The sequence below is a fragment of the Rhynchophorus ferrugineus genome, unplaced genomic scaffold (assembly GCF_030347505.1).
Source record: "Rhynchophorus ferrugineus isolate W39M unplaced genomic scaffold, kcgeb_rfMv2 rfM1, whole genome shotgun sequence".
In the NCBI taxonomy this organism is placed as follows: domain Eukaryota; kingdom Metazoa; phylum Arthropoda; class Insecta; order Coleoptera; family Curculionidae; genus Rhynchophorus; species Rhynchophorus ferrugineus.
In genome coordinates, this window is record NW_027472580.1 from 88,568,258 (window position 1) to 88,595,166 (window position 26,909).

The 26,909-nt window shown below is 31.7% G+C and overlaps 3 protein-coding genes across 8 annotated transcripts in view; 2 read left to right on the forward strand and 1 right to left on the reverse strand.

The window, feature by feature from the left end:
- The window catches only part of cib (thymosin beta cib), a 53,491-nt gene extending 34,431 nt beyond the window's left edge, over nt 1-19,060 (forward strand). For 2 of the 5 annotated variants that reach the window (XM_076397492.1, XM_076397485.1), the window contains 5 exons: nt 13,684-13,837; nt 16,541-16,654; nt 17,537-17,650; nt 17,927-18,040; nt 18,523-19,060. In XM_076397492.1, coding sequence (XP_076253607.1) covers nt 13,684-13,837; nt 16,541-16,654; nt 17,537-17,650; nt 17,927-18,040; nt 18,523-18,662 — 636 coding nt within the window. In that variant the 3' untranslated portion in view covers nt 18,663-19,060. The remainder of the gene's footprint in view (nt 1-13,683; nt 13,838-16,540; nt 16,655-17,536; nt 17,651-17,926; nt 18,041-18,522) is intronic. The other 3 variants (XM_076397499.1, XM_076397508.1, XM_076397516.1) reach the window with 3 other exon arrangements.
- A 245-nt stretch (nt 19,061-19,305) lies between these two features.
- Nucleotides 19,306-23,407, forward strand: LOC143201122 (uncharacterized). Its single transcript, XM_076411978.1, has 11 exons — nt 19,306-19,412; nt 19,469-19,635; nt 19,692-19,879; nt 19,935-20,092; nt 20,146-20,397; nt 20,451-20,679; nt 20,734-20,914; nt 20,971-21,119; nt 21,174-21,358; nt 21,411-21,710; nt 23,054-23,407. The coding sequence occupies exons 2-11, from the start codon at nt 19,507-19,509 to the stop codon at nt 23,281-23,283; spliced, it is 2,001 nt and encodes a 666-aa protein (XP_076268093.1). The 5' UTR covers nt 19,306-19,412; nt 19,469-19,506; the 3' UTR covers nt 23,284-23,407.
- A 1,023-nt stretch (nt 23,408-24,430) lies between these two features.
- On the reverse strand, nt 24,431-26,880 carry Adck1 (aarF domain containing kinase 1). Of its 2 annotated transcripts, none has more exons than XM_076397436.1 (9): nt 26,468-26,880; nt 26,167-26,403; nt 25,903-26,112; nt 25,728-25,832; nt 25,450-25,676; nt 25,145-25,394; nt 24,915-25,093; nt 24,725-24,858; nt 24,431-24,669 (listed from the first exon to the last, which is right to left on the reverse strand). In XM_076397436.1, the coding sequence occupies exons 2-9, from the start codon at nt 26,383-26,385 to the stop codon at nt 24,461-24,463; spliced, it is 1,533 nt and encodes a 510-aa protein (XP_076253551.1). In that variant the 5' UTR covers nt 26,386-26,403; nt 26,468-26,880; the 3' UTR covers nt 24,431-24,460. The 2 variants fall into 2 exon arrangements, with proteins under 2 accessions (XP_076253551.1, XP_076253558.1); XM_076397443.1 differs by having other exon boundaries at nt 26,607-26,746.
- Nucleotides 26,881-26,909: the final 29 nt, after the last annotated feature.

Below are 26,909 nucleotides of genomic sequence, written 5' to 3' on the forward strand. Positions count from 1 at the left end.
CTTATCCAAATACTCCTGTAAAATGGGTACCCACTGAGTTGTGATGCATATAGCTTTTGCCACCTCACGTACTTTCATTCTTCGATGGCGATCAAAATTTGAAATTATATTTCATTCCATGGATTCCAAGGATTTCTGGTGTAACGATACAGCAGCTTGTTCAAAATCGCACAGAGCACTTGAGGACAGTAGTGATGTATTTATAGTTACCGCGCGGGAAATTCAAAAAGTCACTAGCCTATTAAATTGTACTCAAAATTGAACTAAGTTAAGATATTGAAATATATTGGTGAACCTCATCCAACAAAATGATATAAGATATTTTATTCATTATGAGTCGTTGGCTATCATTTAGTTTAATTTGGTTTGGTTAGATTCTGGTGTGCTTGGAATGAAAGGTATTAAATTTAGTAATACCAAGTTTGCACAAGGTTTATAGGTTATATTAAATTGCACTCAAAATTGAACTAAGTTAAGATATTCAAATATATTGGTGAATCTCATCCAACAAAATGATTTAAGATATTTTATTCATTATGAGTCGTTGGCTAGCATTTGGTTTAATTTGGTTTTGGTTAGATTCCGAGTGTGCTTGGAATGAAAGGTATTACATTTAGTAATACCAAGTTTGCACAAGGTTTATAGGTTATATTAAATTGCACTCAAAATTGAACTAAGTTAAGATATTCAAATATATTGGTGAACCTCCTCCAACAAAATGATTTAAGATATTTTATTCAATATGAGTCGTTGACTAGCATTTGGTTTAATTTGGTTTGGTTATGAAAGGTTTCAAATTTAGTAATACCAAGTTTGCACAAGGTTTATAGGTTTAATAAGTTTCATTTTAAATATAGACACGTTAGTTAATATAACTAAGTTAAATTACCATAAACAAAAGCCTTTACTTGTGACGACTACTAATAAACTGCTGACTCAGAAGTAAGAAACTTCTTAATGTCACTACCCCAGAAGCAAAATAACATAATATGTTCTCATCAAGTAATTAATGTTATATTCGGTATAATATCACTAGATCTTCCACTTTATATCTCTCGAAATGTAGGTTAGGTGAACTATCATTTACATCAAGTTGTTTATTAATTTTTAATTAAATTAATATTCAAAAACGCACGTAAATTTAAATACAAGCAATAAAAAAACAGAACACCACTTCACCTAACCGCGATACATTGTTTAAGATTCCACGTTGCTGTTTTCTTCTGCGTCTACGGTTATGACACATCGTACTGACCTTAAAAAAAACGTACGCTATACCAAAAAAGGCAGCAAAACTCGACTCTCATTGGCATAAATAATGAAAAATACCGATTTTTGCCTATTCAACTCAACAGGCCTGACACCTTTGTAATTTCATAACGGAACAACGCATTTCGATAAACTTGACCATATTAAAACATATGTTAGATCATTCGTTTTGAACTCGTTAGACCAATTAAGATACAGAGGAGAGAAGAAATAAATAAATAATGGGGAATATGTTGATTTTTTTAGACATTTTATGGATAGTTTATTAGACAGAAACGGGGCAATTAAAAAGAATAGACGATGTGTTTCATCGTTTAAAAGAAGCTCCGGAGCGTAAAAGGTGAACAGTTACATTGAGGATTATTTTACACATTTTTGACAGTAATGAGTGGATATTTTTTTATTTATACCGAGAGTGCTGACTGAGTTAAAATTTAAAAAATTATTATCCTTAGTGGTTCGATAATCTGCCCAATGGCCAATAAGTATTTTTATTATAATAATTATATTACTATATATATTCAAAGTCTTTTTAGTAATGCATCATGAATATTTGTGACGTCGAAATATTGCAATGTTGCCGAATTAACTCTGAGTTTTAGTTCAGTTTGACTTTGACATACAAAAAATTATGAAATATAATTTATTTTAACATTATAGTAAATCTAATGCATATATTATCGAAGGACTTAAAACTACAATTAAGACACAGCTATAATAGTTTTTAGGTTAGATTTGTTTTGTTTATATTTACCTCTTTTCCACACCATCCATGAGATAGAGTTTCTAGGCACGTTTTTTTATGTAGTGGTATCCCCCTGGAGGCCTAATTCAAGTAATTAACAATTGTATATCTGAGAGATATATTTTACTTTCATTCGAGAGCATATTTACTTTTTTTGATTAGTACTTGTTTCCTTCAATGGTGTGTTTACTTGTCAAGTCATCTTGCTATCACTGTATATTTTATTTCTTCTGCTACTATCTGTGTACACCATTTTTCATAAAATTAATCACTGAATTCTGTCTAACGCATTTACCATATCTACAAAACAGTTAGTATTCCTTCTGTCCTCATATATTGTAACCTAATGCTCATGTTTAATTTTGAACAATTACAATCATATCTGTGCACACAAATCTTTTACACCCTACAATACCATTTTTTACATTTATATTCAATTAATTATGTGCATACCTTTAGTTCTTTCCACTCTCATCACTCTGCCTCAGGAATTTCTAGCATTATCACAAGTTTTCTTCAGTGGCTTTCCCTTTCCCAGTAATTGTCCAATTCAATCACTAAACTGTTAATTTCTAATATGTCTGAGACATGTTCACAATTCCACCAGTTATCACTTACTTCCTCTGTATGTCTAATCGAGTCCATCCAAACCTAAGGTGTTATGGTTGACAATGCTTCCTTCCACATATCCAAACAGTTTTTGATGGAAAATCCTTCTCGACTAGCAATATATCTGCAATTAAATATTAATAAATATAATGATCAACAAAACCTAATCGAATGCTATTGTAACTTTTACCTTTTTCCATCAATTTTTGTTGTCTTTACACTTTTTTGTTACCGTCTTGCCAACTGCAGTGAACCACTGTTTAACGTTCATTGTTCAAAACTAATACTGGAGTTATAATATCGATTGTGTGTTGTCTGTCTATAATATTTTTCTATTTTTCGAAAAATGGTTTCGTGAAAAAATTGAGTGAGTTAGGATTTCTCAAAAAAAAAAAACTCGTTATGTCTTTTGGCATATTCTAAGTGATTTATTGCAACATACTTATTATTACTGAATTATTTTATCCAAGTAACTAGGGAAATAGTCTTCCAGGTTAATGCAGAAGTATTACAACTTTTGAATAACCCTGAAGTAGATAAATATCTATAACCTATCCAATAAAACAGCCAATGCACGCCATTAAAATGTATGACATCAGTATGTCGAAATGCTGCCGCATCAACTTAGAATATTGGTTTACAAAGTAAGCTCTCTAATCTCTAATTATTGCACTAAGTCTTTAAAGAATTTTGTAAAAATTTGACAACAGGGTCGACCAGTACCAACACAAATCGAATTTTATAGACTGATTCGATGATATGATCACAGATTCTGTCTCTTTTTAACTAAAAATAATAGGAAGAAATCCGTTTCGAGAACTGCATTTGGCAGTATATTCGGCCTCATCTATGACGTGCATTGGCTGTTTTATTGGAAGGGCTATAGTTTTGAGCCATTCTAAAAAATCAAATTTCGGGTTGTGGGGTAACGACTGATAACAATGCATTATTTTTTTCAGACATAAACTTAAATTAAAATTTAATGGATGTACCATATAATTTAACTATATCAGTTCAAAGGGTTTATCTCCGAGTAAATCCTCTGTTGTTGAGCTGTTTTAATACTTCGGTTTTTATGTGCACATATTGTTTTTCACAAACCATTTAATTTCTTCGCTGACCCTTAGGTCTCTGTAGATGTTCTCATTTCTAATATACCATAGGGCGTTAACAATCCTGCGAAGTACTTTGTTTTGGTAAGTTTAGATCATTTATATCCACATTGATTCAAAATTTGTGTATATAGCAACAATTTGTAAAACTATATATAATAAGAAGTAATAATTCGGATTGTCGTCCAATTATACAAAGTTCTGCTCGTTTTTTTTAACATGTTCTTTTCACTTGAGCTTGGCATTCAGTGTCGTACCCAATTATTTTACTGTTCGCATACCGACTTATTATAGAACCAATTACCACTGGCAGGTAGTCTATTTTTTATGTGTAACATAAGATAATAAAGGTAGATTATATAGGTAATAAAGTAATTAAAGGAGAATAATAAATATAGGATAATAAACTCTGTCCAACGAAAGGTATTTTGAATAAACTTACGTTGTTTTATATTCAAATGTTAAAATGGTAGATTAGTTCTTCATATACCTAATCATTTGTCTAGACTAATATACTGTTCTACTTTTTAATTACCGTCTTAAATCAAATTATAGAAAAAGAAGCCAATTAAACAACAGAACGTTTCTTTGCCATTTAATGCACTCCGTGGACCATGAACGAGAAGAAATTTAACGGCGTCTGCACAGAGCATCAGCACTACGGTGTGGCATCAAATATTTTCCTATACGTACGATTTCTATAGAAAATAATAAATATATTTTGCCCGGTAAAATATGCGTCGCCTGGGTCTTTCTCCACCTGTTGAATTTTAATTAGTTTCTTTTAGTCGGGTCAGATTTGCACATTCTGTATTTAAGCTCTCTCTGATAGCGAGCTACCAGTTGAAACAATACGGGTTATTGTTGCTGCGAAATTATAACAAAGAAATTTATCGGCATCAGCATATATGAATTCCATAAATAGTCATGTTTAAAAAAATGGGTGATAAGATGTCGATTGAACGCTATCAACACGTTTTGGTTTGTGTTGATGTTTAATATTCTGTACGATCAATTCGTTTTATTCCATGCTTATTCGTTATAAAAATGTGGTTACTTTTTATGTTGAAGGGTTTTAAAGGATTGCTTTGTATATGTATTTGATGCGAGATTAAGGTTGTGAAATTTTTATTATTATTTAATTAATATATTGTTACTAGTCGTTTCCGTCTAACCTACAATTTGTCTTTACGATAACTTAAATCTAGGTATATAACTAGGAGGACCCTTCGGCCCTATCTCAGTCTCTGATGAAATAGTGTTTATACATGTCACTGCTGTATTTTTTATTATATGCATCTCACTACACAACACTACACAAGATAAGATGGTTTGATTCTTTTGAGTCTGTGTCTTGTTCTGGTGGTATCCAATAGTTGTAATATTTCAATATTCATGTGAGAATGGAGTCTTTCCTCATGCCTCCTTGCAATTCTCTTGATTTCTTGACTGACTGTGGGTATCTGAAGGTCTCGATGTAAATAATCAGCCCTATAGTATTTGGGTGCACCCACAATACCTCTCAGGACTTTGTTCTAAAAAATTTGTATTTTATTTATGTTACTTTTTGCAGAACATCCTCATAATTGAACTCCGTATGTCCATACAGGTTTCAATATTCGCTTATATAATAGCAATTTATTATGTACTGATAATTGTGAATTTCTTCCAATTAGCCAGTACATTTTCCTATATTTCAATTGCAGTTCTTTTCTTTTCTTTTTTATATGTTCCTTCCAGCGAAGTTTTGCATCGAGATTCATTCCGAGATATTTACAGCTATAATCGCAGTATCATCAGCAAATGTAGCCATCGTAATATTTTCTGTTTGTGGTATATCACAGCTGTAGAGTAGATAAAGCATTGGTCCCAGTACACTTCCTTGTGGTACACCTGCTTTAGATTCAGTGCTTGTGAGCACTGAATGAACACACTGTGAGTTGTGAGCAACCAAGGCACAGAGTGAATTAGCAACAAATAAAAGGGCTCCAACGGCAGTCCACTAAAAGAGCTATCGAAGAGGTGGCAAACGAAGAGACACAACTAGTTAATTAGTCCAGCCAGTTTTTTTCAATTTAACAAGAATTAGCATTTTATTCGTTAAAGTAATCGATAACAATGTGTGCCTATATTCTAAATTCAAAAAAATTCTCTTGTAAATGGTAATGTAATGGCCTTTGCGATAGTGGCAGCAGATTTTCCTTGAAGAGAATACAGTCTCAATAAGAAATCACTTTCTTAACAATCTAACGCATCGATTCCAAACCTGGAGATTAACAATCTATCAAAACAAGAAAGTCGAAGAAATTTTCAAGTCGGTTTTGTTATAGCGACCGTGAAAAGCAACTGAAAAAAATGAAAGTGTCCTTAATAATTCGAAACTGTTCATCGCTAATCAGTTTTCTTCGTGTGGGTGATGATTTTGTACGGCGTAGGCCCATCGACAAACAATTTACAGGAAGCGCGTTGTACAGGATATCGAAAAATGAACGTTTGTTTTTGCCCGAATAAAATGTGGCGTTCCGAATGGGCGTGGCTGCTTCGTCGCTGATTAAAATTGTATGAGTATGGTTAAGTTGATTTGCATCTTTAACGATATCTACACCAAATGCGCATGAGATAAATACTTGTTTGTAAACTAGTTCCAATAACTCGTCTAGTGCGCAGTGTTCAGTTTTTTAATGTTAAAATTAAATGTATAGAGGTCAGGTCTGTTTATAAATATGATACAGTACAAAAAAAAACATCTGTTAGCAATAGCAGAAAAGTAAGGTCATCCCTCTAACAATAGCTATTACTTCTTCCTTAGGCTGCTACCAAGGTTTTTTTAATATGTATGATTATCCAAAAGCTATGGGCTGAATATTGAGATCATTCTTACTTCAATGTTTTGATTTTGGCCGGGTTTTTGAGCTTTGTATATGCCAAGTTTTTTCATGCATATTTACATCCGATTTTAATGTTCAAGGGGTTATAATCTTTTGCCTCAATAGTCCTGCCGCCAGTTGCTGTCCACTCAAATGACGATCCTTTTGATTCCGAAGTGAAGTGATAAATTCATGTTTCATCCATTATCACATATCGATGTAAAAAAATCTAATTTGTTACGTTTAAACATGGCCAAACACTGCTCAGGATCGTTAAAACGTTCTTGTTTTTGGACAAGCAACAAATTTCTTCCCAGTGGGAATTTTTTTGAGATCTGAGAACAGGAAATAGTTGCTGGGGGCCAGATCTGGAGAATACGGTGGACGAGGAAGCAATTCGAAGACCAGTTCATGGATTTTTGCCATCGTTTTTACTGACTTGTGACACGGTACATTGTCTTGGTAAAGCAGCACTTTCTTTTTCTTCAAATGCGGCAATTTTGCGGCGATTTCGTCCTTCAAACGGTCCAATGACGATGAAAATTATTTCATGCGCATCCCAAAATACAGACGCCTTGCCGACTGTTGCGTTTTCCCACGCTTTAGAGCGGGTTCATCATGTACAGACCACTCAGATGTCTGTTGATTGGACTTCGGAGTGAAATGATGGAGCCATGTTCATTCATTGTCACATATCGATGCAAAAACTCTGGTTTATTACGCTTGATAATCTTCAAACACTGCTCCGAATCATCAATTCGTCGTTGTTTTTGGTTAAAAGTGAGCTCGCGCGGCACCCACTTTGCACAGAGCTTTCTCATACCCAAATATTTGTGAATGATATGATGTACACGTTCAGTTGATATATTTACGATGTTAGTTAACTCACGCAACTTCAATTTTCGATCATTCGAAGCGATTTTGTGGATTTTTTTATTTTTTCTGGAGTTACCTGGTTTTCTGGTTGTTCTGGTCTCTACACCCATGTTTGATGTCAGCAAACCAACGTTTTATTGTTGTTTCTGATGGAGCCGGAGTCCTTTTACGGTATTTTTCCGATGAAGATTCAGTGCAAAATTAAAACACAAAATTGTTTTTGATCCATTGTTTTGAAAAAAACTAGTATCACTCTTAGCACAATAACTCACAAATTTATGAATAGCATATCATGAACTTTAAATAGCTTTCTTTTGAAGGTTAGTTTGGCGCGGGACTTTTCAGCTCATGTGTTAAATCCTAGTACGTACCTGTTAATATAAGTAGACTAGTAATATATATTACTAGTACAAAAATCATTGGTAAACTGAACTAAAATATGAATAAGAATTGTAAATACATGTCATAACATCAATAAATGTACCAGGCAGATAATGTAAACGATAAGTAGTTATCTCTGTATGTTAAGGTATGTGAAAATTATACATATCTATATTGATGTTAATGTTCATAGTGATTATTAAATAATATGATGTGTAAGTATCATTTGGTAAGCATGCATGAGGAATGGTGTATACTAACACCAAGTTTGGAATAAGAATGTAAAGTACATAAATATCACCAAATGAAAAATATAAAGTTACAAGAGGGGAATTCGGAGATAGAAGGTAGATTTAGAGCTCTGGTGATATAGAAAAAACAAATACAAAGAAAATACGCCAACAAATGCGAATATTCATAATTGAATGTTTACAATCAACTTTGTTTACTTCCTTTCATTTTCATTAATATTTTCAGTACCTCAGTTAAATGGTTTTTATTTAAGTGTTACGCCTGGTTCGTTTCTCTGTAGTATATTAAATTAGGTCTTCCAATCTCAGGTTGGATCCTTGGATAAAGTCTTATTTATTATATTTTTGAAAGAAATCTATTTTCTATGAGAAAGAGAAGAAAGTTCCGAAATGGAAAATGAATTCAGATCAAGGAGTAAATAACAATCCGATAAAACAGAAATCTGTTTATAAATATGACACAGTGTGAAAAAATTTACCATCATTGCCAATAAGAGAAACATAAGTTTCTTAGTAAAACCAACACACAAAGAACAAAATAGAGGCTAGATCGTTGGCCTGCAATTTTGTAAATACATTTCCTGCACATATCGATAATATATTACGTAACTGAACTTAATAACTGAGTTTAATAAAAGTATTTTAAAGGTTTATATTGTTGCTAACTAAACCTTATCGCTACAATTGTGAGTAATATTTATGTAGTTGTTTATACATTTTATGAACTAATCGAACTCGTATGTGAGATATTTTTCCTCTTTTTTTTATAGCAGGTATCTAAATACTTCAACGACAATTTATGTTTTTATTATTTTATTTATTAGTGACAACAACTGAATCATCAGTTGTCCAAAATAAGTTGTATTTTAACTAATTTATTAAATAATGTATGCAGGAAGTTGATTGGATTTTATAAACATTTTCTGGTGATTTATATAAATAAATTGGGCCAGTCTTTTAGCATTTGTTTCAGTACTTATCCAAAATAGCCGGATTATTCAGTATATTGTAGATTTTTTAATCCTTTTTATTGCATGGATTTTATCGAAAGTACTCAAGGATAATTTATATTTCAATTTTTATTTTACTGATAATTGGCATAAGTGATAATATATTTTGTTTAAAAGCAACATTTATAATTTATCAGTACTTCTGACTCAAGAGTTTTTCATTAAGGACGATTGAACTTGAGAGGCCAAATTATTGGCTATGGAGGCATTATACGTTTAGCGATGATATTGCGGAAATAAATAATCAACAAATATCTAGACCAAACAGTAACTTTTTCGTTTGATACTCTTCCATCCAGGCATTATAATGTACCTTCTAATAGTTACTGTATTTTCCAACTTCGATAGCTATAGTAACAAGCATCCCTTTTATAAAATCCACTGTATATAAATTCACTATTTCTATAACAATAAACAGAGTTGATACAATTAAACATCATTCTCTTAATTCATTCAATAAAATGTACACACTTCATTAACCTTTATAAAACAATAATAATAATTTACTGTATTCCTTAGTAGTCAGTTACTATTCACTATAACTACTTTTTAAAAATTTCTAATCGTTCAGTCTTCAGTTTTATTGATCTGATCTGTTCGATGAAGTCCACATCCGGTGTTTGAGGAAATGTTTGTACATGTTAAGTAACCAATCTTCGACTTTCATAGTCACTGGTTTGCTTATCTTATTATAAAGATAATCAAAATTTGACACAGTTGGCCATAAAACCATGATCAATTTTAATATACCAGCAATGGATACACTCTTTAATAGACAACAATTCCTTGGCCAACTTAGTTTTTTTTTAATTTCAATTAATGAATAAAATAAAAATAGCTATCGTTAAAATAAATGAATAAGTTTTATCTATAAGTCTATATACACTTTTTTGTTCACATTTATTGCTTTATTCCTTTAGTACGTGATTTAAATATTTATTCTATATTTACTACACGAAGAAAGAAATATTTGGTATTTGTAATATTGAAGCAGTTGTACTTTTAGCTAAAAAAGTTTTATAACATACATCTTGCTAAATAATTATTTATTTAATTATAAACATATTTGTAGTTTGCAGGAAGTTGTAATAATATATTATCAGCTTTTTTCTGGCTTATTTATTTATAAATAAACTAGGTTAGTTTGATATATTCATATGTCCTACAGCAAAAATTATGAGTACTGTTTTGGAAGAAATTATTTTCTGATGATTTATATAAATAATACTCTTATTGTTTTACAACAGATTGTCTTATCAGGACCGGATCTAATGTAGACATTTTGTATAAGCAAATTGTTTATATCATTTTTCATCTGTGTATTATCAAATTTGAATAGCTTTTTGTAACATTTTAAATATATCTTGTTCTACTCTAAAAATGATTTTGCTGTTATTAAAAACATTTATTTGAGGCACATAGAATTTTTGTTGAGATATTGAGAACTATAGACTGCAATTGTATGGATAGGCATAACCGACTTTAGCTGAATACCCATATCACTGAGACTGCGAGTTGATCACATAATGGTTTGAAGGCATTATTGAACGAGTTGCAGCTGTTTCGACGGCATAAAAGGAAACATTTTTTACATCGCATTTTGATTGCCGATGAAAAATGGATTCACTAAATTCCCCCAAGTATAAAATATGGTGGGGTAAGCTGGGATGTGCAGCAACCCCGTCTGAAAAGTCGGATATACATATATGTTAGTATTCTAGTACATTTTATAAGACCAGCTGTAGGTGTAAAATCATCACATGAATTTCCAAACCTTACGTAAAAAGCAAAGGCCCAAACATACAATGTAAACCATACAGTGCAATTCTATAGAGCGCTTGATGATTTTTTATTATTTCCAAAACTTTACCTATCATCTTCTATTATTCGTCATAAACCAGTTCGTCGTTTCTTTCTTCTAGAGCAAGACCTTTTGTAAGAAAACCAAAAAAAAGATCAAAAGCTGACATTGTGTTCTTCAAACTTTCTCAAAATTACTGAGAATGAATTTTACTAAAATTAAATATACAGTTACAAATATTCTAAATATAATATTTAGTATTTTTTGCTTCTATATATAACGCATAGATAATCCTATAAAGGCCAGATTACACACACAGATTATATAGTACAACTTTAATGATATCTGGTGATATTCGTGAATATTTTGTATCATTTTCAAAGCGTTTGGCTCTCTACCTACTATTAATAAGTTAATTTCCAATTATTATAGATAATATATTCGCAAACATTCTTTATTCCATACAAAATAATACAAGATTCAACATATTGATAAAAAAATTATATAATATAAAGTATAAAAGATGCAGAGGTAGACTCGGTTGTGCAACAACCCCGTCTGAAAAGTCAGATATTTCATATATGTTATTATTCTAGTATATTTTATAAGACCAGCCCTTAATAAACCCTAAAATTATGAACCAATTTTAATGTAATTTTTTTTTTAATTATAGACCAACAAAATTATCGGTATATCAATCAAAAAAAATATCGATTTCAAAAAAAGGGGAAGTTGAACCTTTATAAACACAACATTCTTCAAAACGTATTTCATTCGTCATTTGAGCACAACATGTCTCGTTACCAGAGTTAACATTTTCGTACGATGATTTTGCACGTTTTTCGACAAGACAGGGGAGACTTACTTCAACTTTAGGTGACGAAGTCCTATTTCCAGTTCATTCAGGGACGCAAATCGTGAAGGATGTCCAAAATCAGTTAAGGCGTCGAAATTATATTGCAAGATCGTCATGTGACTCACCGAATAAGATATTGCGTGAATATTTAGCTGTGAAAAAGATTTGGTCCCGTTGGATCCCGCATAATGTGAAAAATGGTCAATAATGTAATTCTGTCAATTGGTGCAAACAAATGGTCAATAAATACAATCGCGGTGCACCAAAAGTATAACACCTACATCGGTGGCGAATCTTGAATCTATGTGTATGAGTCCCAAATAAGACAATAATCCACGGAATGTGTTTTCCAAGACGAGCCAAATCTTACAAGCGATTTGTACTCGAATCATTTCGAAGCAAAAGATCGCCTGCTTCTTCGGAATAACTGGACATATGGTAACCGTGCTTTAGCACAACGTAGAACCATGAATAGTGCACAACCTAACCAGAACGGCAAGGAAGAATCGTTCTTTATAATGACACAGCAAGTTCTCACACTAGCGCTGAGGCAACCAACTATTTAACTGGCCAAACCCTCTAGCTCTATTAACTTCGTTCAAAGAAATGATGAAGTTTGGTTTTTATAAAAAGTTTATTTGGTCTTTACATTTTTTTTCGTTATGACAAATTTGGGCCCTTTTTAAGGCATTTCTCATGACATCCTGCAGCATCGGGGCTGAATTTCTTCAATTTCGTGACGAATATTGTCTTTAAGATGTTGAATTGTTTGGAGCTTATTCACATAAAACTTTTGATTTAAAAAAAAGCATACAAAAAACTTTGGTGCTGTTAAATCCGGAGATCTGGCTGGTCATGCTAAATCGCCAAACGCGAAATTAGTCTTCGTAAAAAAAGTCATTCAATAATTAAATTGTTGAACGAGCTGTGTGTGATGTGGCTCCATCTTGCTGAGACCACATGTCCTGTAGACCTTGTTCTTCCATTTCAGCCACAAGAAAATTTCGAATGATGTCTTGGTATCGTTCAGCAGTAACAGTAATAGCAACACCTTGGTCATTTGAAAGAAATAGGGACCAATGATGTTTCCAGCATGAATATCACACCATCCAGTTGTTTTTAGTGGATACAATGAAGTTTCATGAATTAATTAAGGATTCTGTGTTCCCCAAAACCGACTGTTCTGTTTATTGACGTGGCAACTGAATGAAAGAAAATGGGTTTCATCGCTCATTGTTAATTTAGACGAAAAATCTTCAATTTCACCAGCCAGTCTTAGGACTGCATTACTATACTCAGCTCGTTGATCAGGATCTCTCGGTAGCAATTTTTGGACTAATTGAATTTTGTCCGGGAATTCTCAAAATTCGCCTTAAACTGCGTACAAAAATGTGTAACTGGGAACCACGTCTCTGAATTGATGTTTCTGGAGACTCTGCAATACTATCGTGCACCGGAGCCACATTTTCAGCGTTACGAGACGTCCGTTTTTTCGAGAAACCAATTTTTTTAAAACATTATGAATGAATTCCAGCAATTATTATTCTGTAAATTATTTAAAATGTCCGTAATTATCATCTAGTACATTAAAATGAATACAGATAACCATCACCATCACCCCTCTCGCCCTCCAGGGGGTCTACATAATTGATTTTAAATGTTTCTCGGGGAATTTCGCAATTATTTCACGAGCCGATATAAAATCGCCGACCTGCCGGCGAAAGACGCCAATACAAGGCTGAAACTCGGGCTCTCCGCTATGTAGGTTATTTGGCCGGTCCGTACCTGCCATTTATGGAAGATATTAATATTCCGCTAATGACTCAAACGACTCGGCATTGAACGATCGTCGGTTTTCTTTCTATCTAACGCACGACCTTCACCGTGGTTTCGTTTTCTGTTGCAGATGTCGTGCCCAGTACCAGCCGCCCCAGCTCCCCCAGCCCTTAAGGACCTACCCAAGGTCGCGGGCGACCTCAAGAGCGAACTGGAAGGGTTCAATTCCAGCAAGCTGAAGAACGCCGATACCCAGGAGAAGATCGTGCTGCCATCTGCCGAAGGTAAGACGACCGATTCGGTTTGATTAAAAGAAAACGCCTGTCCATTTACGTAATCTAGGTCTACGCGCGGCAACAACCTTATCATCGGCGTGTTTGTTGGAATTGTTTGTTTTTTACGTTTGATATTGGGTCATAGAACGTATTTATCTCGTACAGTTGAATGGCGAAAATAAAATGTATCCCATTATAGTTTTGTTATTTGCTCTTGATAAACTCTTTTACATTTTCTATACTTATATCTTTTTAGTAGAATGTAATACACTACATTCATTATAACACAGTTTTTTAAGAAGGTATTCTAGTCTAGAGCCATGAATTTTAGGTATTTTTTTCAAGTGAAATAAAAGAAAACAATATTTTTACTTAAGTTACAGGCTGGGAATAGAGACTATTGTAACCCCCTAGTAAACTGAAACCAAAAAATCTTAATATAAATATATAATATAAATGCTACTATAGTACAAAAGTTTTTAAAAAAAGCAAACAAAATCTTTTTCGCCAAATTACAGCTGTTAAAAGTGTAAAATATGAAAAAATAGTTTTATTCAAAATTTCTATACTAGAATATCCCCTTAATACCAGTACACCCCGGTAATTTAATGTATTTAATTAAATAAATCTTCTAAATTAATACACTTCCATAAATCTGACGTATTTGTGTTAAAAATGTCAACAAACTCTACAAGTAAAAAAAATCTTTAAGTTTTGTTTTTATCTAATTTAATACAGTTACCAAAATCCGCTGTGTATTTTTGTGTTTAAATTCAACAAAATCTCTTCAGAAAAAACTTCCTTGAATTTTTGTTTTTACAAAACTTAAGGATCACCGAAGGCTGACATGAGTTTTTGTGGCTTAAAGTTAATTAAATTTCTCATGTTCTATTCAGTTTTTCTTTGAATAAAATTCGCCAAACGTTGACATGTATTTTTATGGTTTAATATCGTAAAACTCTCTTCTAAAGCAAAAATAAGTCCACTTATTTTTGCTTTAAAAATTTAAATCTAGCCCCCGTTATTTTTTTCTTATCAGTTTTAAATTTCTCTTAAAAATTCCTCAAAATTCCCAGACACTAACAAAATTAATTGACTCTTTCAAATTCTATTAAGTTTTTTTTTATACTTTACTTTTAATTCAAGATGTATTATTATTATTATAAGTCAAACATTTATATTAAGTTTGAAGCTAATTTACTTTAACAAAAACGTAAAGTTAACAAAAATATTGTTGTTTTGACAAAAGTAAAAGTTAACATGGATTAAAATTAAGTACCTTTCTCAATTTCTTTTAAATTTTCTTTTAATATAATTCTCCGAAAACCAGTGAACTATCTTAAATTCCATTCAGTTTAAAATTTATTATGAAACTTGATAATCCGTCATGTACCTCTATGTTTAATTTCTACAAAACCAACCTAAAATTCCCCTTAATTTTAAGAAACTTTTAAGTTTTTACAATTTTAAAAAAGTTCAAAGTAGCCTTTCTTTTTTTTTCTTTAAATATAAACGATTATGACGATATGACGATTTAAAATCAATGAACAACTTCTAAATTACACCAATATTTTGTTTTAATATAATTACTAATAGTTCAAAACATTTTGAACAAAACGATAGAACTATAGGAAGGTTTTTTTTATCCCGTTAAATATTTACTCTTACTTAAATACTAATAATATTAAAATGAAAAATACAGTAAAATATTGTAATATCTCTCAGAGACATTTGTTATTTGTAGACAAACCTTTCTACAAAGCATACAACACCAAGAAATAATAGTTTTGTTTGTTTTTAATGTATACCAAATGACAATTCATTGATCCCCATCCAATCATTCCATTATCTACACTTTAATTACACACACACACTATCTATTCTTTAAATTGAGTATTTATATTTCCCCTAGTGGAGTGTACATCTAAATATATCCGGTATACGTAGGACCCACCCTTTTTACATTCCACTCCCCAGATGACCATGTCACGTTCCAAAATTTCCCTTTCAATAAGAGTAATTTTAACGGCGCTCATGGCTGACACTCCCGACACAATGATAAATATCTCGCACATGGCGGTATTAGGGTGAAAATAACCAATTTTAGATGGGGGATAAAGAATTGTGGCTTCTCCGAAGAGCAGCTATTTTTAGCATCGTCGAATATTTGATGAGATTTGAATCATTCACGATTTAGTTGAACACTGCGAAGAAATACAACGAAATTATTCAATTAATACTCATTATTTGAATCGAAAATACTTCAGTATATCTGTGACTTTATAGTAGAAAAGTCAATTGGCAAATAACAGTACCAATTTACAATACCGAAATATAAAAGACAACCCTGGTCCTATCCAATTCGCTTAGTTATGTCCATTTTTTCTTTCGCTATTTAAAATCGACTGCATTCAGCAAGTCAGCATATTTTTGTAAATTTATGATTTATAGATGCAGTGGAGTAATAATTTAGTCGTTTTAATTTCCACAAATTTTTAAGAAATAATAATATTATAGTGTAATTGGTACCTTTATGGCCAAATATGCCAAACTGTACAATCAAAATGTCAGTGCTATCAGCTTAGCATAATACCGAAATATAAAAGGTAACCTCTCCTAACTAAATTAAATGCTGCAATATTAAAATCTCGATCAATCTCGAATCATTTCGAAGCAACCTCAATGACCAACGATACTATTTTCTGTTCATAGATGTAGCGCAGGAAAAATCACACAATGCTCTTATAGCGGGGGTAGAAAATTTTAATTGTGCCTTATTAAAAAGGGCCGACACCAAAGAGAAGATAGTACTACCCAGTGCGGAAGGTAAACTTAAAACGGAAAGGATGGTGTGTCATTTTGGCTTGGTTTTGGAATAAAGGCGTTGACTACCGGCTGGATTTTGTCTAAACCCACTGATAACGTCATATTTTTAGATCCCAGGTCGACACCTTATAGCTAAGCTTCTCTCGAAACTTATCTCAAGGTATCTTATTAATTAATAATTAAATAAAGCGATATTATTTTTGGGATGATGGGTGCTAGACCTGTGATCTGAAAATAAAACTAATTTCCTTTTGGTTTGCTTGTTTTTATATAACAAAATTAATTGAATTAACTGGACTACTCAATTGTCACACCGTTGACCTATTGAGCGGAATCGCTTCGTTGCTGGTTTTCAACAAAAACAAGTGTATGGAGGTCGTATTTTTAGACGTGACTTACACGTCGGTACGACCGACAACAACGAATAATGCTTTGATTTGTTGCACATTTTTTTACCATTGCCTAACCATGTAATTTGCAGTTTATTAAAAGGGTATGTACACATAACGGCTGCTGCCCACAATAACTCTTTTCTCAGACGAGATTAAATGATTCGTATTTATTAACAGTATTTTAATTGTCCGACTTAATTGAAGATATTAAAGCTGTCCAAGCAAATTATACCGTTTGTTTGCGAATTCTTCTTTATTAGATCGGTATGCAATAAACGCTCCAACCATTTAATTATCCGTTCAACAAACCAATAATACATAACACACAGTAAACAATTAGACTAAACAACTGTTTTTAGATTTACTCGCATACTTTCTGAATTATTTGACCAACATTTTAAGTGCTGTTTATTTTTCAAAATACCTGAATCGCTATCTCCCGAATGCTTAATGATCTTGAGCCTCATTAATATTAATTGTTTATTTTTAGATTTAGCAGCAGAGAAAAACGAGAAAGCGCTGATCGAGGGTATCGCCAAATTCGACCCCAGCAAACTTAAACATACAGAAACTCAGGAGAAAAATCCACTGCCAGATAAAGAGGGTGAGTCTCTATATCGACGATGAGATATCCTTGTGAATAGTATTGTAATTGCTTATATATATACAATTGTAATAATTTGAGCACTTACTTTATATGTATATTGTTTGCTTTAGAGGCGATAAGACCTCATTCTCTTTTTAAAAGGAACACACAATTTTATGCAACACAAAATTCCGTTTTGTCTTGATTTTGCTTGTTTTATCCACAGCTATTTTAATTAAAGCATTTTGCATGATTATATATTTCCCCTTTTTCCCTTTGCATGGCGCAATTTAGTTGTTGAGCAAGAGAAAAACCACCAAAGTTTTCTTAGTGGTGTGGAACATTTCAATAAAGCAACAATGAAGCATACAGAAACAACTGAGAAAATCATTTTGCCTGATTCTCAAGGTAGGTTTATATTACGCTCGTGGTATAGGAGACACTAAAACTTTCATCATTTATGGTCAAGGAGTCATGGAATTTGGTATTCATTCACTTATTTATACATGTATATCCAAAGCTGTTTTTGTCCATATTAAGCTATCAGAAAAGACATTTGCATCTCAATCCATCAAAGTTAATGTAAATGTATTCAGGTCATTGCTGCTTACTATATATCCTATAGTTATATCTTGCTAGCAAATCCAAAATTATTTGAAATGCACTCATGATATATTTTTGAATCATCCTTTTTCTTTACCACATCAATTTGGCTTATTATTTCATATATCATTTGTCATATATGTTAAATCATTCCTAAAATATATATTTCATTAGTTCATAAAATTATTAATCATTGAAATTGTCGTTTATATATATAATATATCATTCTTATTTACATTCATAAAAGACATTTACTCGAAGTAATTAATATTTCTTTTTCTTATTAGCCATTCAGCAGGAAAAAGTCCAAAGCAACCTTATCTCTGGTATTGAGAATTTTGACAGCACCAAGCTGAAGCACGCAGAAACACAGGAAAAAAACCCACTGCCAACTAAGGAAATCATCGATCAGGAGAAGAGCGCTTGAGAGGTCATTCTGGGCTCAATTTTACAGTCGATTTTTGTAATTTTTTTACTTTTATATGATATGAACTATTTATTATGTAAGATATATCCAATGTGGCCAATTATTATCCTATAGAAATGTAGGGGGTTCTTGTTTATGACAAACATTCAATGAAACACCAAATTCAATACGCTATTACATAGCTTATAAAAACAAAAGCACACCACCAATTTTTGTCATAAACTAGCAAGCTGTGAATGAATAGGCCTTCCGAGAACGAGGCTTTTTATAATACATGTAGGTTTTGAATTTTTTACGACTAATATATCTTGTACTTATTTTTTGACATTACGATATATCAGTATCAAAAATTTATTTGCATGAAGTTATGGTGCTTTAATAAATTTGTCTATAAAGAACATATCTTGTTTTTTTTATCATCTTAAAACCTTTTTATATGGCGTCTAGTTTAGTAATAGTGCAATATTCATATGAAAAACTAAATATTAATTACCAAAAATGTCTTATTGTTTAGACTACACTAAAACATACCAATTGTATGACTAGTTGCCTATATAAACGTGTAAATATTCAAATATGTGTACAAAATATATCGATTTTTGAATTTTTTATGGTTTTTTTTAGTTTAAAAGTTCTTTGGCGGTATAACTGAATAAACATTTCATTTTCGAATATTTGCAGTTGTAAATAGTGAACCAACACGTGTTTGTGTACTAAAGGGGACGTTTTTCATTTGTTTAATTGTATATGGTAAGATTTCATATTTTCTACTGAATATTATAATTTTCTGTATTGAATTATTGTAGACTGTAAAGTAGACAAAGTAAAACAGTTTTGTCAAAATATGGCGGGTAAACCATCCAAAAAAGGGAGGAATCCCGGAGTAGTAGATAAATGGTTAGATGATCTTCAGTTATACCGAAAAAATGTTGCGTATGATGAAACATGCCTATTTCGGGCTGTTAGTGAACAGGTAAACAGCAAAGCAAATAGTTTAATGATCTGTATTATTAAATCATTTTTTTTAAGTTATTTGAATGTCAGATATTTCATGAGCGAGTTCGTAAAGATTGCATAGATTATGGAAGAAAACACCCTGAAATATTTAAAAACCTAGTAGATAAGGAAATTGATATATTAACTCACCTAGATTTGCTTGAAAAACACATGGTAATTTGCGGAAATGTTGAAATACATCTAATTAGTAGAAAATACAAGTGAGTTATTAATCTAAATATGTAATATACTTAAGTGGACGTGGTTCCTTTTTAGTCGAGACATTCTTATATTTCATGCGAATAAGCAACAAGTGTACGATGTAACTAAATTAAATATAAAGCGTGCACCCCTCATGTTATGTTTAATGGATGAGGATCATTATGATGCTGTTTATAAGAAGCACCATATTGAAACGGCAGGTTTTTGCCAATGTAAATATTGCTGGATTTTTATTTTATCTATTTTTAATTTCAATTAATTGTAGCATTAGTCTATAAAGTACTTTACGAAGAGGTGTTTAAAATATCAAAGGTAGATAGCATAGTTAATGCAATGCTTTATGAAAAAACTCAAGTTATAAGCCAGTCTGAGTTAGAGGAGAAACACATGTCCATTGATAGTTCTGAACTACTCGATAATACTGTTATTGCTCCTTTTCCTTTTAAAGTTGCCAAAGCACTGGATCCAACAATATATCGAAATATTGAGTATGATTCATGGGGGGAAGTTAGACGAGGTATTTAAATATACTGTATTTTTAGCCAATTTAAATTAATGATTTTATAACAGAATTAAGATTAGGTGATTGGTATTATGGTGATGACAAATTAAAAATGGGTACCAGATGTGTATTAAGTGATTCTATAAGTGGAGAATTACATGATTGCTATATACAGGAAATACTGAAACAAGAAACCAAATGTGTTGTGTATCTTACAAAGATTGCAGAAAGAAGAATTGTTGATTATGCAGATCTTTCCCCAGAAAGTGATGCAAAACCTTGGCCTCTGCCTTACAGGTTTGGATGAAATGCCTAATTACTGTTTATGTAAGATCATTAAGCTTATTGTAGATTTTCAAAGAATTTAGTTATTACTAACACCACACAGTTACCACCAATGGATAAAATCAAAAGTATGAGGAAGAAAAGTAAAGAAAAAAGGCAAAACAAGAATGTCAATGATGCAAAAGGTCCAACAAACTCAGAAGCTGATTCTATAGATAGTCTCAGTGCTTTTGTTGGTGTGCCATTGGTAATATAATTATTTAGAATGCCTCAGTGTGATTTTTTAATTAACTATACTTGTAGCAAATGCAAACATTAAATGCCAATACTATCAATAATAATGTTGAATGCGGTAAAGTGGAGGTATCCACAGAAACAACTGGGTTGACTTTACCTCCATCAGAAGGACTTTTAACTCCAGTTACTCCAGAAATTAATCACTACCCACAGCGGTAAAAATGCTAAAATTTTGTTGGAGCATCAATATATATCCTTCGATTTTTTAGTTATCAGTGGGAACCTGTTCATTGGCCTGTACCGCAAGCACAATATATCGCTCCAGATAGTTCTTTTTATGCTCAAACAGGCGCAAATCCTTTTGTTTGGCCTCAGGGCTCACCAGCTCCATATTATGATTGCAAACCCATGGTAGCATCAACGCCAGTTACACCAAACGTTGTGCCGTACCATGGTATGTTTACGTCAATGGGAAGCTAATGATTATTAAGAGTTTGATGTTTCAGAATCGAATTACCCGTTTTATTTCAATTACCAAGTTGAACAGTATCCAATGAATTCAGGTTCCCCCACTGGAACTTCGCCCTCTGTTACACCGATCAAGTCGGTGGAAAATAACGAGCGAATCGTCGAGACTCCCCAACAAATGGTTCAATCGCCATCTGTTTTGAACGAGTCTACCATGTCTTCATCTCATTGTCAAACCATGCCACCCCAAGATTCGGTACCTAAAATGAATGTTGCTTATATACCACAGGGATCACAGCCAATGGATATGTATCATTCAGTTTTACCTGTACCCGCAGGTAAGTCATATTTAAAGGGGGTTTTCTGGTCTAAATGACTAGATTTAGGCGTTTTTCCAAGTGGGATGATACGAAAAAAATTCAGAGAATTACGGGCTTAAAAAAGGTCCCTCGTACATATTTCTAACCCTTGTAGTGTGAAAGAAATAATTCTTAATTAGCAACGGCGTTATTATGGTCTGGATTTTTTTTGCCACAAATTTGGAACTTATTTTGCCCTTTTATAACTTTTTTCAATTTTTTCAACGAAGATTTCCATTAAATTTCAAGTAGGTCACTTAAATAGAACATGAAAAAAAAAATATTGATATGAAAAAATTGTTTGAAGAAAAAAGTGTTATTCAAAATTATTTTTTTCTAAAGTTTTCTCAGCTAAACAGGCTGTTTCAGCAGTGTGAGTTATCTCGTAGCAGTTAACTCTAGCTTCATCAGATCTAACAGCAATGGAGTATAATAGCGTTCTCAGAGAGGACCCGTCCTCAGGTTGACTCGAAACCTCAGGACAGTTCTATCGTCTATTGTATTATATACTCCTCCGGGCAGAAATTCGAAATAATTCGAATTTTGAAAAACATAAGGATGTAAAAATTCTTTTTAGAATTTCTAGACTAGAATTTTAACATGAACGCGGCAATTCCAAAGGTGGATTTTGTTAAAAAGTCATCACTGTCCCGCGAAAATATCTGTTTTGACCATTAGATATTTTTAGTGTTATGTCCAATTATTATTTTAAAATAGTGTAAGATACAGAGCGTTCATTAGGAAAGTTCCTGTCTTAAATTTAAATTGAGTGACTTTTTGCGCCAAATGAGCTTTTATGGTTGAATATTTAAAGAGTGGTCATTCTGGCTACCAGCCATTCACTACTCATCAATGTACTTCAGTCACTTTAATGTACGCAATATTAATTTACTAAAAAAAGTGGATAAATTATTCCATTCCAATATCAAGATCAAATCAATTTTATACGATCCTTACGAGATTGAGTTAGTGCTAGATATAAATGAAAATGGGTATATTTTAAGAAAAGCTTACACTGAAGGACTATTGAAAATTATTCCTAGTTGGTTTAAACTTAATAAGATAATCTCCATGGATGATGTGTATTTTCACTCAGAAAGTTGGGTAAAAAAACATGACGATTAACTGAAAAGAGGGCTATGGCTCCTTTTTGTCACAATGTTTTTCTGGAAAAGTGTTAAATAAAAATAAATTAATAAAAAGAATTGTTTTTGTTGTAATGGTGGTGTCTGATTTGTAATTGTTATGGGATTATGTTAAAAGTTTAGGAACCCTTATTTTAATATGGCGATACTTTTTTTTTTAATTTCAATATTCCTTAGGCACTCCAATTATATATGCACCTATACCACCAGAAGGCGACATGATGGTACATACACCGCCGGTTAATTTGTATACTCCAACCACTCCAGTAGAAATGCAGTATGTCCACTCTCAAGGATACATATATCCTTCAGGACCTAGCATACCTGGTTATTCAGTGTATACTCCACCATTTTCATATAATTCGCAGGGTTTTGTTTTTCCCCAAGCAAGCTCCCCAACAAAATAATAAATATTTTAGTCAAAGTATATATATAACTCTAAAATTATTTCTAGTTATATTATTCTATTGATTTATATATATAGTAGTAGAAGATTTGTTTCTGTTATTGTTCTATAATAATCTATTTTTCTGGTTTATCTTAACCAAATTGTTATTTAGTTTAAATATAAAGCTGAATATATTGGGAAAATATATTAAATGTAAATGTTGAAAAGTCTATTTTTTTATAAACAGAATATATTGTTTATATTGTTTAAAAATGCGGTAATGTACTGTATGCTGAATCAAAGGTGGCTAAATATTGCTGATGTTTTATGAAGATACTAGTTTTATTTTCATTATAGTTTTAGTTATAGTTAGATGGACACAAAGTGATTCATTATTATTGATTATTGGGTAATTGTTATAACCATATCTGGCTAGTGCTCTTGCGCTGGTTAAAATATACTGTTGAAGTAACTATTGTTAAATATGTCGAATTTAATAAACATGTTAATAATGCGTAAAATTATGTATTACTATTACAAACCCAAAAATATTAACGTCAAGTAAGCTATATTACAAATTTGTTTTAAATCAAGTATTGTTTAAGGTTAATCGTCAGTTTCTGTTTTTCAATAAATTGTGTTGTCCTTTCAACTCACCTAATGAATACCTAATAATTTAAGGTGAAAAAGATTTCAAATCATGAAGATTTCACAAGATATAGAAACATTTGTTTTGTGAAGGTAGCTGAGTATTCCGACGGTAGGTGGCGCTATATTTCGAACTAGGCAACTTAATTAACACATTTTGAATATAGACACCTTAATATACTGATATCACAAAATATTGAGAATTCCTCTGCGTTTTGTGAGTGAGATAGTAGGTTGATGTTAGGACAGTATCAATATTATTTTTATCCGAAATTATTATTTCACTGAAAAAGAAACAATGGCAAAGTTTATGTTGATCAGATATGAGAATTTCTTATTGTATTTGCTGAAAACTCCTTTGAATTAATTTCCGAAAATTTTACACTCACTTATTCAAAGAATTCCGTTGGATCTTCCTTGATTAATGTTTAGTTGGTTTAATAATGTCGTGGGTGTTTTTCCAAATTATTCTTTAACAGTGTAGGATTAGAATTATATATACAAAATCGCCAAGCATATTAACAATAAATAGATTAATTTATTTTTTGTTATAAACGTAACAACAATCTAAGATTTAAAAAACTATAATATAAATTTATTTTAAGCAATGCCCAATATTCCCCTAAGCTGATCTTTAGCTTTTCCAATGAATTTTGACACTTCCTATACTTTTCATCATAGATGGAACAAACACAACACTGCGACATCACTTGGAATGCTGCCATTCTAGCGCTAGTTTTCAAGGTGTGTTCAATGCCTATGGGAAAAAGAAGTGATAATAAAACAAATTGGTCAAAACTATCATTTCTTACCTCTCATCAAATCATTCGTTTTTAGTATTAGTAACATTTGTCTATTAACATTTTCTAGGACTGAGGAAATTTGTGGAAGAAGACCAGTAAAACTTTGTTGAACAAAATCTTTTTCACTAGAAGTTATACCTTCCCTAGAATGGGGATTAAATAAATAAGGTAATAAAACTGTATTAGAACTCGATGAAACCTCTCAATGCCTTTCATAATACTCTCCCATGGACGGCCTGTTACCATACAAGCAAATAAACCATAAACATCACCATCAATGCCCAACTTTTTACTGTAATACCTCATGTGTATCCTATCTCTATTCAGTATACTCAGCCAAAGATTAGCATAATTTACTCTAAAGTCATCTTTTAAATCCTAAAATTAGGTCTGTATAGTGCACTTGTTTGGGTTAGGTTTTAGACTTACTGCATATAATCCATGGTCGAGCAAAATAATGTCACAAGTACCCTTTGCATTCTTTTTAACTAATATGTTACCAGGATGAGGATCACTGTGAACAAAGCCATTAATGAAAATCATTTCTGAATATAGCTTTCCCAGTTTATTAGATATCTCATATGGATTAATGTTATGGGCTTTTATATATTCTAAATCATTCACTTGGCCACCATCCACAAAATCCATTGTTAAAACTCTTTTGGTAGTTAAATCCCATCTGTACAGTAAACTATCATAAACCAATGCATTTTACAATGATAAAAATAACAAACCTAACTTTTGGGACCTTTAGCCAATCCACTTTCTCAAACATTTGTGCAATTTTTTCAGCATTTTTACCTTCCTGTGCGAAATTCAGTTCCTGGGGTATGTTTTTCTTGGATTCATCTACCAACCATTGAAATTTGAATTCAGGAAAAACCAAGCTCATTAATTTGACTAAATATTCCATTGTGGTCATATCAACTTTAGAGTTGCCTTGTACATAAGGATGTTGTACCTGTTAAGAATTTAACGTGTGTACATTTATTTAAATACAATTGTATTGTACCTTAACAGCAACAACAGAACCATTTTTTAAAGTTGCTTTATGAACTTGAGCAAGAGATGCTGTTCCTAATGGTTCAGGTTCAATAGTTTCAAATATTTCAAAAGGCTGTAAATTTTAATGGCTATAATTTACCACAAATCTATATGTTAAAGAAAATCAATTTAGTAATACCTACATCCTGTTGGAAATCCTCTTTCAAAACTTTATATATGTCTTTAACATCAGTAGTTGGAGCTTGACTATGAAGAACTTTCATGGTTTGCACATATTCAGAAGGTAACAAATAATCTAGGGCTGCAATATGTTGCCCAACTTTGATGTAAACTCCCTTATTTGCACAACATAAATCTAACAATTTTTCAGCTGATCTTTTATGACAAATTGACTGAAATGGGAATTGAAATTATATATTACTACTATAAAAAATAAATATAATTACCTTTATTTCCTTATATTCTTGACTATTTTTATCTAATTTTTTTCCATATAAGTCTTTTTTATAAATTACACCAATCTTAAAAACTGTCACAGCTGCTCTTGTTAAACGCACTGCCCCTATTGAATCCCATTCATACTGGTTTGATCTCAAACTTAGGGCTGTACTCGCTACAGCTCCTCCAATCAATGAATATTTAAATAGATTTTTATATTTTGCCATATCCCTGAGTTTTTATTACTAAAATAGATATATATATATATATATATAACAGTATTTAATGACTATTACACTTAATACTTACTTCTTAAATAACATTAATAAAACAATATATTTGCACTAACGAACTTAGTTCAAAGTATTAAGTATACTTAAAGTGTTAAAAATTTCCGATTTCCATGTCCCACTTTCTATTTTACTAACATACTAAAATTTGTACCTACCATATTTTGAGCACGTTAACAAGCTGAATACCTTATGATGAATTAAAAATTAAAGACATATTAAAATTACAATGTAATTATTGTCGTTAATTTTTTTTTTAAATTAGGTTATTAATTGGTGTATGAAAATAATATAATTTATTTCAACATTTAACTACTGCTTTTAAAATTTATATATTTAATTATTATTGCAGAGTTTGTAAATTACGTAAAAACCAAATATTTATTACTAAATATAAATATTATATAAAAGAAATACTTTACTACGGCATACAAAAGTTTATTGTATTCGCGCCAATAGTT